Source organism: Stegodyphus dumicola, chromosome 6, assembly GCF_044657685.1.
Source record: "Stegodyphus dumicola isolate Sdum_Otavi_A_Nest chromosome 6, ASM4465768v1".
NCBI classification, from domain to species: Eukaryota; Metazoa; Arthropoda; class Arachnida; order Araneae; family Eresidae; genus Stegodyphus; species Stegodyphus dumicola.
Genome location: NC_140773.1, coordinates 5659988 through 5673452, shown reverse-complemented (window position 1 = coordinate 5673452; position 13465 = coordinate 5659988). Strand labels below are relative to the sequence as shown.

Below are 13465 nucleotides of genomic sequence, written 5' to 3'. Positions count from 1 at the left end.
TTTTGAAAGGTAATGAAATTTTCTATTTCTTAATGATAATTATTCAATTATTTGCTACTAAATACATTTTATTATTTCTAGGCTACCACGATCTCAAAGTTGCAACACCTGAGGAGCTATATGCTACAATTATGTGTATGTGGCTAGCTACAAGTGAGATGGAAGCTTTCCAAATTTGTGGTGCCGTTTTGATAAGCGACTGGAAGGATCTATCATACGAGACATTTAAAGTGCTAGCGAATCCCCGCCGAATCTACTTTGCTATTGAAGTTTTGGTAAGTATATTTCAAAACAAATTAAGCTGACAATTTGATTTTAGACCCAATAGTAAATTGAAAGTCTTTCGCATATTTCAACTGAATTTAAAAAATTAGAAAGCACAAAGCAAACTCTAACGCTATTTTTCTTTACAAGGAATAAGCGTCCACCAGCGGCCGAGGCAAAATTTTCGCTGAACACTGGTAGTTCGGTCCGAGGTTTGAATCCCACGAATGGACAGGCTGCAGGCCGTTTTCGTGGTTTTTCCCGCGTATAACGTGTATACTAGACAGTTTCCCTTGAAAGGTTTTCCACGAAGGCATCCCTCCCTTTAGGCAGATAGCCGTTGAGCGCTTTGGCACGATGAAATAAGCCAAACCAAGACCTTACGACGTATCTACAAAACCTGATCTTAATACTTCTCATGGAAGTAGGAAGTAAGAAGGAGTCGCCCTAAACAAGTTTCTCCGTACCCTGCTCTGAAGCACCGACGATCCCTACGTGGTGACCAAAACATTGGGTCATTTACCATTGAGTTCTATGGGATTTGACGCGTTCGGGTGTAAATATTTTGTAATTACGTCGCAAATATACATATAAATGTATATATTTTCTTTTTCTACAACACTTCAGAGTCCTAAGTATGTGAAAACAACATATTTTTAAACAACATTTCATTCTGAACGGAATTAAATGCTATACTTTTCACAGGACAGTTTTCTCAGAATGGTTTAATTTGAATGAAATATTTTCACAAGTTTTCTCAATTACATTAGGAAAAAAAATTAAGGTGATTCGATTTTATTCGGTTAAGGTACAAAAATTAAGATCAAAGTTTATTGTATTATTAATATTAAAATTATGCATTATTTCTTTTCTATTTATAGAGCTTCTTCCTAAAATACTTTCTTAAATATGACATGATTTTTTGGCTTCTTTTAAATCGAAAAATGTAAGTCAATTTGTAATTAATGCTCTATTCGGTTCATTTTAAATTAGAGAATTATTAGGAATTAGCGAAATACTTTAAATACGTATTTCGCTAATTCCTAATAATTAAATAGGTATTAAATAGTATTTGACTTTCTCTGAACATTTCTGAAAGGGAATAAAATAAGTTTTTTTTTTAAGTATTATTTAAAACTTGTAACTGAGTTATTATAAAATGTAAAGGGAATAATTCTTTTAATTATACTTATCAGGTTTTTTTTTTTTACCCTTCATTTCAACAATACATATTCCAAAACTCTTTATTACGTTCTTAAGTGCGCATCTCATAGCATTTGCTTTACAATACCTTTTAAGTGATTGCTTTCCAATACGAACACTTCTTGCTTAAATAGTTTTATAACGTATTTGTCAACAGGATTTCAATTTATGTTTACAATTCAATATTAAGGTTATTATATATTTAGATAACATTTATAATCATTATAAATTAGATACATTTAATCATTAGATTTCTTCACAGTACTTTCACAGTTTTTTATAAGTGAATAAATTCTTCATTTCAAATACATTTATAAATAATTTAATGAATATTTAAGTATTTTGCCAAAGGCAGATACATACAGTAATTTACACTAATTTAGCATACACCCGAAAGTTTTACATAAAAAATATATATGAATATAATTTGAATGAAAATTATAAGTATTATTTTTAATACCCACTCAAAGGTCAGTTTTTCTTCAAAATTCCTCCACGATGGCATCTCTCTCTTTAGGCAGATAGCCCTTGCATGCGTTACTCTATTTAATAAAAACTTAATCTGACCTATGTGCCTAATTACAAATATTTTAACATACATAATTTTATATTTAAATTTAGCCATCAATGTTTCAAACTTTTCAAATCTTCTAGAAAATAAATTTTGGCAGATCTCTTTTAGCAATTTTCTTAAAATCTATATTTTTGTAGTGCAACAGCTTAGAATTTTATAAAACAAATTCATAATCAAAATCGCTGTTGTTAGTTATCGAAAAATAACCAAGATGTGATTTTTGCGTAAATGTCACTAAACTATACAAATTGCTATTATCGATCACACCATGAATGTTTCTTTCATGCGAGAGTGTCCCTTTTTCGATTTCTATGGAACTGTCGTGTGTCGAAATACTATCAGAATCTTGTCAAGCGAGCTTCTGAATGTAAACAAATAACACCCCGTCTGGTGACCCTAGCTTCAAAGCAGTGCTTCACTTCTAGCGCGGAATGGCCCCTCCTCCCTTTCCTACCTCCATGATACTTCTGGAGGAGCGGGGAGAGGGGCGAGAATACTCACTCTCTCATGCACACACACCCTCACAGACATATATATATATATACATATGTAAATATTTAAGTTCATTTCATTAGGAGGTTAAGTTATTTGAATACAGTAAATCCACGAGAGATCTGTCTGAGAAAAGGTCGTCTCCGTGGAGAACATTCTGAGAGAAACTGGCTGGTTTTCACGTTAAACATGGCAAAAAACACAAAAACGCACCATGCAGGCAGCCTTTCCGCTTGGGATCGAACACAAACCAGTTCGGAGGACAAATATTCAGCGGCTCTTAACCACTTGGCCACTGGTGGTGCTTTAAGTTCATTTATTCAACAGTTGTTGTTGCGTACTTCTGTAATATAATGTGTTATTAGTCCAAAGGGGCTTTGTCCCTGAAGGACTATTGTTTTCGTTTTGCGATTTTGAGTTGAATCATTATAAATGTCCGTTTCACTTTTCAAACTGTTGCCACCCAATGTTAGAGTCCTGCATTATATTTGAAGAAATTAAATAATGAAAATCTGCATAAATGTATGTCTATTTCTCGCATTGTTATAAAACAACGGTACATAGAGCCATCGAATTTTGAATGATGTAATCCTCCTACGAATATGGGCATGTGGAATACCAAATTTGAAATTTGGAATTTGTTTTATGATCGATTTCATATTTTTTAAAACTTTAACATGAATTTTTGACTAACAAACTCAACGATTTAAAAGCGAGCAATGGCAACAGTCTACAGCAGGGGAAAAAACCTTTTTTTATCTCCAGCGGACAAAGGCGTCTTATTGTGCTCTCTTTTAAAGAACGAATTGAACTTACCAAGCCCCACGGACTGGAGAAAACGGCGTTCGCCAAAGTCCTCATCTCCTTTCTTCTTGGCCCACCAGCGGCCGAGCGGTAAAGTCGCTGCACACTGGTAGTTCGGTCCGAGGTTCGAATCCCGCGAACGGGCTGGCTGCATGGGTGTTTTCGTGGTTTTCCCCGTGTGTAACGTGTATACGAGCCAGTTTCCCTTAGAAAGTCCTCCACGAAGGCACTTCTCCCCTTAGGCAGATAGCCCTAGTGTGCTTTGCCGTAATTAAATACACCACACCACACCACCTTTCTTCTTAAAAGCAAGATTGCTACAATACAGTTGCTACAAATCTCCACCGGGCGTGGAACTGTGTATCGGAAATTCTAAAGATACGCTCATTTTAAAATTATTTTGCGACATTGCTACTGAACTGAATTTTATGGTTTAAGTGCAAAGAACATAATATTTAATAAATAAAGATAACACACAAAACGTTAAAAAAACGCCCCTTTGGACGTAATTTAAAATCTGAAACCTTTCAGATTTTTTTTTTTACTTATTTATTTGTTTAATTCTTTGCATGTAAGATTAGTTTCAGAGTTCATTTAATGTGTAATTGAATATGCGACCAGATGTTTCATATATAAAGTTTTATTTTGCGTATAAAATTGTACATCTCTAAATTCTGAATCCATCATCAATTAAATTGTAAAGGAAGATCGAACACAAGATATAGGCAAAAACGCTCCTGACGGCCTTTGGCAAACATTTTTATCCTGAAGTTGAAGACATATCGGGATTTCTCGATTTTGTGTTTTCTTGGAAGATTCAGAGAAAAAAACATTTGAAGTCCTAGGACCGATTTTTTTCTCGAAGATTCTAGAAGTTCATGGAACGCAATATAAAAATGGTTCTGAAAATTAGAACGAATTTTTTATTATTCAGCTATGGGTATTCGGTATTCAAAGAGAGTTAACTGAATTGTGCTTTAGGGTTTACTCCGTTTAAGGAATTGACGATATTTCTCTTGTGCTAAATTACCTTCAGTTGTTTATCGTTTTTTATTTTGCTGTATTTCATTATTGTTTGTAATAAATTGCCAATTTCTTCATGCTTATCTGAAGGAATTAACCAAGTTGCAACAATATATATTCGCACCGTGATCTGTGTGATCAGCTGAATGATATTTTAACTCGGGAAAGAGAGCTAAGCTTCACTTTATGATACAGAGGCTGTTCACACATTTTTAGACGATGTATATTGTATTCACAAAACTAAATTACATAAAATTCTTGTGTTTTAAATGTTCTATTTGACATCCCTTATTCTGAACTATCTTTTCGACACCGCTATTTCCGGTATAATGCCTTTTGAAGTGACAGAAGAAGTATTCTATCCCATTCCTCCCGAACAGCTTTCCAGAGTCTTGTTAGGGTTTGGGGACAACGTTTGGATAACGCAGTTTTTAAAAGTCCGAAAGCATAAAAATCCATAGGTGACACATCGGGAGATTTAGTAGGGATGTTGTCATTGAAGGGTGCCTTGATACCAGTTTTTTGTTCCATTTCTTTTAGGAAATTTACAGTGGATTTTGATGTGTGACTGCTAGCTTTGTCCTGATGGAGTCTCACAGATTGATGGCACTGTGGGTAAAGCGATGGTATTTCATTCAGAAAAATTGGTGATAAAATATGTTCCTGATAGTATTTGGAGTCAGTCATGACTTTTTTTTTTTTTTTCATTCTCTTTATTTTTAACATGCCATTATAAGAAAAACCAGCAACAATCATGAATCCCTTAGAAAAACTTTCTTTCGATTCTTTGAACCATGTACTTAAATTTTTTCTCTACTTTTATGATAATAAATGGCTCTTTTTTTGTTACAATCATTTAAATACACCCACGCTTCATCTATTGTGACAATTGTTTTCCATTTTTCTTTGGATAAGTGTTTCGCATATAGAATTCTGCAGCGCGTTCTGCGTTGAGCGATATGCTTTGGAAGAAGACGATGCATATTGCGTTTTTTCGCTTTCTTAAGATTTAAATCAACATTTATCATTTTGTTTACAGTGGACATCGAGCATTTTAATGATTTTGCAGCTGTCCTTTGACTAGGGGGATTTTCTTTTAACATTAAACAACGTACCTTTGCAATAGTCGAAGATGTCCGTTTTTTCCTTGGATACTTGTTTGGAATTTTTGTCCCACTTGAGGCTCCAATTTGACATTTTTTTTCTTTCTTGTTGATGATATTACCTATCGACCCTTTAGATATCACAAAACCATGACTCTCACATCGTTTTTGGATAACGGAGTATGCATATTTCTCTTCGGAAAGAGCGTAAATGTAGCCTTCGAACCACTGCTTTGTTAAATTCGCCATTTTGAATAAAAATAAAACTTTCAAGCCACAGACGATAATTTTGACTTTTAAAAACATAGTACAATTGCAATTACTTCTTTTTCAGCAAACGATTTTTTATTACCGCTTACCAGAATCGTCTAAAAAATGCGCGAACAGCCTCTGTATTTCTCTTCATATTTCTGATATTGGCTCTTTTTTCATTGGAATGTACTATATTTTGCATCGTTAAGACTATACTGTTTAATAACTGGTCATTATCGCTCTATTAAATTATTTCACAAATTAAAAAAATTACGATTGGTTAATTGCTTTTGTTTTATTTTACATTGTTTAGCATTTATTATACATATATGAAATCGTTTTGATGCTGAAGGCAAATGTTGTCGCTATAGTTGTTAACGATGAGAGTCAATGCGTAAAGAAGTTGTTGCAGTCGTAGTGGTCGATTTATTATTTCGTTATTTTCCTTAACAAACATTTTTGACTCGTCACTAATAAACTGTCGCAGTAAGCGTTCCTTCCTGTAGTTGATGAACAACTTCGGTACCTGTAAAATTTTGAAAAGATAGTTAAAGACAGACACAAGCAAGCAATAGCAAGTTGGTAGCAGAAAAACGAGAGAAAGAATGTGATATATCCAAGAAGAAATCACTTTTTAGAATGATTTGTCTTCATTTTAGAGATCCCCATCGTTAATAATATTTCGGTTTCTAAATTTGAAACTGTTATTGGCTGAAGCATTATGTAAGTGTCTGCGTCATGAACGTTATGGAGGAATCCTATGACGGAGACTAATTTTGAAATGTAGTAGTTCAAAGGATTTATTGTTAGCAATTATTATTTTTACGATGAAAAGTGGAAATAACGCTAAGAGACAATTGCAAGTTAAAGACAGGGTTTTGATTTACATATTTTCAATCTTACAAGCACACACACATATACATATGCATATGTATATATATATATAGGATGAACATTTGGAAAACAAAATGCTGTACTATTCGGTTTCTAAGGCCATAAAAAATCGCCAAACTATTGTTGATGCCAATGCTGCAAAAATAATTTCGGCAACCCTAATAATTGCTGCAAGAAAGGAAGCATAACTATCTAAGATAGATGTTTTAATTTAGATGAAAGGTTAATTTCATATAATACTCTTTTATTATTATAATTTATATGAAAAAGGCTAAACATGACTGAATGGAAGCATAAGAGTCAATATCTGTTTCAGATCATTCTTATAATTTATATAAAAATTGCTAAACATAACTGAATGGATGCCTGCATCGCTATTTCGCTACCGACTTATCGCTAAAGCATAATTTCATCTCATTGGTTGTTCAAACGTAATTTTCTATAATGAATGATGCCTTTTCTTTGAAAATATTCTCAGTAAAGTGCAGAATCGCTCACTTATTTGTTTGCTGCTTTTTACAAGGGTAAAAACAATTGAATTTTTGTCAATTTTCTTTCACTTTTTAAGTGAAAATAGGTCGATGTGTACATAGATGAAGTCAAGGGTGTGCGCAGTGCCATTTTTGTGCAATTCTAGAAATTTTTTTTAAGTGAAAATAGGTCGATGTGCACATGGATACCGAGTATGTGCAATTCTTAAAACCGCATCAAGCAGTGGGTGATTCTGCACTTTACCCAAAATTCTCTTGTCGACATTTCGTCATGGGCAATCCCAAAATTGTTAAATCCATAGGATATCAAAAAAGGATTTAAAATCAAAAAAAAAGGATTTAATGTCAATGGCGTCTTAAGAAATATAGAACTATATAAACTTACGCAATTTGAAATCATCGCGTACGCTAGATTTGGCGCGCTGTTAAATGGGCGCGTTTGCTAGATGTGGCGCTTTTGCGCATACATTTTTGGTGCAATTTTTTTACGGCCCTCGAAACCGAATAGTACCCAAAATACTAACTTTAATTTGCTGTTGTCATTTAATACTCTTTTTTTTAACTCATTATATCACACTTACTGTCCTAAAAATAATAATTTTTTAAAACAAATCTCTCTAAAACTGCGTCATTTCAAAATTAATCCATGTCATATAATTCTTGCATAATATGGTCATTGCAAAAACATAAACTTTTTTAAATTGCTCTAAATGCTGATATTTATATATTGTGTGGTCATTTTCATATAATGTTAAAAATCTAATTCAAAATTCATGACTTAGATTTTCGATTTATAATATTTCTCTTCATTTTCTAATGCTTTTTCCTAAAAACGACATTTCTGTCGACAAGCCTTCTTTTGAGATGAAGAGAGGACTATACAAAATAAAAATTTTGTAGAATAACTACTAGCTTTAGTTTACATAGTTGTTTAGTTGCATTTCTATTCTAACAACAAATACTCATTATAATAAATGTCTCTAATCTGCCTCATTTCAAAATTCATCCTTGTCATATGATTCATACATAACGGTGATGACACAAATACTCTACATAATGTTTCAGGTAAAATTTGTGAGCTAAAATTAACCAATAAGAATGAAATTAAACCAAACGTAATTTTAACGATAACTGCGTGTCAGTTTTATCGAGACTTGCGAAATGTATTCAGAATATAGGTTCGCAGCCTCTCTCCTCTACTAGTTTGGTCTACGCTTCTTCGCTTTCTTTCATCATATTGTTGCGTTTTTCTTTTCTGACACCAGTTGTTACTTTATTTTCTTCCTTCACGTTCGTATAGGGTTCGTAGATTTGGAGTGAATAACGATGACACTAGATGAAGTATCGAAACACATTTTTATTGGCCTAATATTTAATCAGGACAGCTCCAAAGTCGTCGAAGTTCTACCATAAACACTCGCTGGAACAATCAGCGACACAGCCTTCAGGTTATCAGGCTATCACGGTGGAGACAGCTTCACTGCAAAGCATCAGAGTACAGCTCCCGACTCTGCTTGGTCGTTCTCGGAACTCCACGTACTCTCGAGACTCCCCGCTGCAACTCGCAATGCACTCGACACACAGAGCACAGGTCCCGACTCTTCGGTTCAGTCGTTCCCGGAGCTCAACACGCTCTCTCAACGATGTCCTAACCGCGATGCACTAAGAGACTCCTTCAGTGCACTCGACGACCCACTCGGCACTCGTTGGCCAGCTGTCAACTCGATCGTCTCCGCACGGACTAACTAGATGAGACACTCGCTCTCTAGACGAGACAGGCTCACTCGCCCTCTCGACGAGGCACTCACTCTCGATACTAACTGACTGGTTTATATAGCTTTCGGCTTGTGTTCGAGAACATTCTGGGCTAAACCGGTAAGAATTCGTTCCAGAAGGTTCTCCATCCGTCCATAGTATATCGCCAATTTTGTCGCCAAATGGATGATTTCTTGCCAAATGTGGCAACCCTGTATATCTTGCCACGTTATGGCAACCCTAAAACTGCTTTGCGGGGAAGCTATCTTACCACGCTTGTACATTTCGTAACAATATATAAAAAATGTGAAAGACACGATGCAACTAACAATTTAAGATCGGGCACACGCCTTGCGTCGTCATAGCTGTTTGCGTCTTTATAAGTAATGTTTTGCAACGATAAAAGGAGGTATTGAGCTGTCTATGAGTATTGAACCTTCCTCATGTAACTTCATGAACAACTTCTAAATGACATTAACCCCTTGGAAAAAGGACAAATATAATACTAAAAATATTTGCTCTATGTCACATGTAATCACAAAACTATGATCAAAAATTAAATTTGCTTCCAGTGTTTGTTAAACTCCAGTAATGACCTCTAAATTTAGTCTTTTTTTTTTTTTTTTTCTAAACAAAAATACATTTGTAACGTCGTTCTCAGGTTACAATCCTTTAAGTGTTGTAATACTAGATGGCATGGAAAGTTTTATTTGGCGCGCAAATTCAAAGCCTTCTATTAGTGGATTCAGATTATGCGAAATACCTGTTCTGATTGCTAAAAAGAAATGGTTCTGATTGCTAAAAATAAATAATTCTGATTGTTAAAAATAAATAATTCTGATTGCTAAAAATAAATAATTCTGATTGTTAAAAATAAATAATTCTGATTGCTAAAAATAAATAATTCTGATTGCTAAAAATAAATAATTCTGATTGCTAAAAATAAATAATTCTGATTGCTAAAAGAAAATTATAATTCTCATAAGTAACATTTAAGCTTGCTCTTTAGGTAATGTTTCATGCAATGATTTTAAAGTATGGAGTTTTGCTATTGGCTGCAGAAAATTAAATATCAAAACAAAGTATCCTGTTTACCCTTTATCAACAACTTAGGAAATTATTATGAATATCAAATCTACAAAATGCATGACAACACTAGACTTCACTTCTGGATACTTTTAGATATATTTCAAACCAGAAAATCTGCCCAAACTGCATTTATTAAACAAATTAGGAGTTCAAGCTTTTCTTAGAATGCCGTTTGGCCTGTGCGGAATACCCGCCATATTCCAACAAGCCGTGGATATGGTACTAAGACCTGTCCTCGGAAAATATACTAAGTAATTTAATTAATAAATTACTAAGTAATTTATCAATTTTACTGCATAAATTGCTTTTCACTCAAAATTGTATTAAGGAAAATGCTTAATCAGAATGAGTTCTTTGGTGCTTTGCATTTGTTCTGGATCCCTTCACATCACGGAAATATTTGGCCTAACTTAATTTGCCAGTTTGGCATCACCTTATTACTTGAGTAAAGGACGAAACACCTTCGTATTTATTTATTAATTATTGTTCATTGAGCGGGAATTGGTTTGTTCCCATTGAAAAGTCAACTAATTTCCGATCAATGGCAATGATTACTTGCTTTTAATTTAATTTCTTTTTCCAATTGAAATTTTGTTATTCATGATTTAATTCAAGTCCCCGTAAAACATTTTTAACAATTTACATTCAAGTTACTTTAAAACAATTTTCAGAATTAAACTTACTACCTATGGATTCACTCTTTCTAGATACTTCTACTAAAATTAATATTAGGAGATAATATAATCAATATTTCTTTAGTAAATAAATTAAGATATATATTAATGAATATACTTAAATTATGGATATAATATACTTAAATGACTTACTTAATATACTTGTTTAAGTATAATGAATATGCTTAAATTTAATAAAGAACAAAACCTAATTTCCAACATTCATTTATGATAATCTAATAGACATACATAACGGCAATATTAAAAAAAAAAAAAAAAAAAGAAAAAGAAAAAAAAAGAAAAAAAAACTCTAATTACACAGTTTTTGGAAGAATAGATACCAAACGACAAGTAATAAAACTGCAATTTGCAATCAATAAAAAAATATTACTGTTTTTCAATATTACACAGTTAAGTATGGCATAATTATAAATTGCAATATTTCATAGTAATGCTAATGTTTCCTTAACACTATTTTTTCGATCATATGCTCAAAGTGTGAGCACCAACCTGTATAATGAACACAATAATCAATTAATATGAATGATATACGATATAGCACTTAGGACGTTATAACCGAATCCGTGTATCCAAATATTGCACTGCTGGAGCAACTGAAGATTGGGCAAACACAATACAGTCAAAAGTCGTTAATTCGAACACCCATAATCCGGAATAATCTATAATCCGGACCTCAAAGCTACAAACTTTCTGCGCATGCGTCGCGTTGATAGCCTTTAGATCATAATTGTTCTTTATTTCATAAATTACGGTTTCATATTTTTAATTTTGTAATTTCTGCATGCCATCTTACCAGATTTAAACTGATGATCTATAATAATGATAATAACGCATGCGCATAGGCATTTACGCGTGCGCGTAAGACCTTTACGGCTGCGAATATGCGTGTGCGCATGCGCATAATATGTTTACGCATACGCTTTTAATGTATAACGGACGATATGTTAATGTATAACGGACTTCCATTTCTTCCATTTTGGGTCATGTTAAAAGTTTTGTTATTCTGATAATGGAAAAAAATATTTTTTTTTTCTTTTTAGTGCAGTTACATATATTAATAAAATTGAATTTTTTAAAAAGATTTTTTAATTTTTATTTTCATCAATTTAATAATGATAATAATCTTGTACTAGTGGCTTTAGAAAAAAATTGAAAACCGCGAACTTAAAGTTGAGTGGACCGAGAATTTGGCGTTTATTCAAAACTTGAATGGACTTCCGACATGTCTTCTTTGTAAGGAGAAATTCGCGCATAACAAGAAGTCAAATTTAGAGAGACACTTTACAAGAAAGCACACGTCATTTAGCACTAAATATCCTACCGTTGATGCAAGGAAGAAAGCAGTTGAGGAACTTCAGAAGAGTCGAGAGTCGTCGAGTTCTGTGTTTAATAACTGGATGCAATCTTCCAGCAATATTAATGCGGCAAGTTTTGTTTGTAGCCAAAAGAGGAAAACCGTACACAGACGGCGAATACATAAAAAATTGTTTTATAAATGCATCCGAAGAGCTATTTCGGGATTTTAAGAACAAAGCAGATATTCGGAAAAGAATTAAAGAGTTACCATTGTCTGCCAAAACCATTAAAGATAGAACAATTAAAATGTGTTCGAATATAACCACCCAGCATATCGAAGATCTGAAATTGGTTTCGGCTTTATCAATAGCAGTTGACGAGTCTTGTGACATAAATGATATAGAGCAAGTTTCACTTTTTGAAAGATTTATGTCTCATTCAGGCCCTAAAGAACTTTTAGGATTATTGCCACTCAAAGATCAGACGCGTGGAGAAGATATCGCCAATGTAATTGAGTGTATGGATAAACACCATATTCCCTTCGATAAAATTGTGTCGATTTCAACAAATAGGGCCAAAAGTATGACCGGCATAAGAAAAGGGGTTGTTGCTATTTTGAAAGAAAAATTAATCACGAGATACTTGTTTACCATTGTATCATTCACCAAGAAGCGCTTTGTGCGCAAACATTTCCGGAAGAAATTTGTAAACTTATGAAATTAGTGATTACCATTATCAACTCCATTTTAGCTAAAGCTCTTAATCATCGCCAATTCAAAGAATTTTTATTTGAAATGGAGAGTGAGTACGCTGATCATCTGCTTCATAACAAGGTACGTTGGTTATCAAGAGGGAACGTTTTAAAACGTTTCGCGTCTCTTTTTCCGGAAATTAAAGCATTTCACCTTGAGAAGGGCGTTCACTATCCAGAACTAATAGACGATCAATGGATCCAAAACTTTTATTTCATGGTAGACGTTACGTCTCTTAATCGTAAACTACAAGCGAAAGGAAACTTAATTTTTTCGATGTTAGAAGAAGTAATAACATTTGAAAACAAATTATCCATTTTTGCACAGGATTTTGAAAGGGAAACATTGTTTCACTTTCCGAGCCTGCTGAAGCATCGCCAAGAAAATAATTCCTCTGTTGATAAACACCATTTTAAAACAAGAATTTTAAATATGAGGGAAGCATTTCTCAGCAGGTTTCAGGAATTTAAAAACAGCAGAGCAACTTTAGCATTTGTCAAAAATCATCTTAATGCTACGATAACCGAGTTGAAATTTTCTCCTTTTGAAATTGACACTGGTAGCTTTGAAATACAATTGCTGGATTTAAAAAACAACGAGATATGGCGCTCTAAATTCGAACGTCTTTGTGTTGAATTGGAAAAACTGAAGAAGAAAAAATGTGATCCTAGTTCACAACACAAATGGTCTGCTTTTAATGATCTGGAGAAGGAAGACATGATCATTTTCAACGCTTGGAAGAGTATTCCTGACTCTTACGATCAGCTGAAAAAGCTCG

General features: G+C 33.5%; 1 protein-coding gene across 4 annotated transcripts in view; it reads left to right on the top strand.

Moving 5' to 3' along the window:
• Positions 1-13465, top strand: part of LOC118188891 (alpha-tocopherol transfer protein-like) — a 130340-nt gene that overhangs the window by 104206 nt on the left and 12669 nt on the right. For all 4 annotated transcript variants that reach the window (XM_085818013.1, XM_085818015.1, XM_035359412.2 and 1 more), the window contains exon 4: positions 82-275. In XM_085818013.1, coding sequence (XP_085674139.1) covers positions 82-275 — 194 coding nt within the window. The remainder of the gene's footprint in view (positions 1-81; positions 276-13465) is intronic.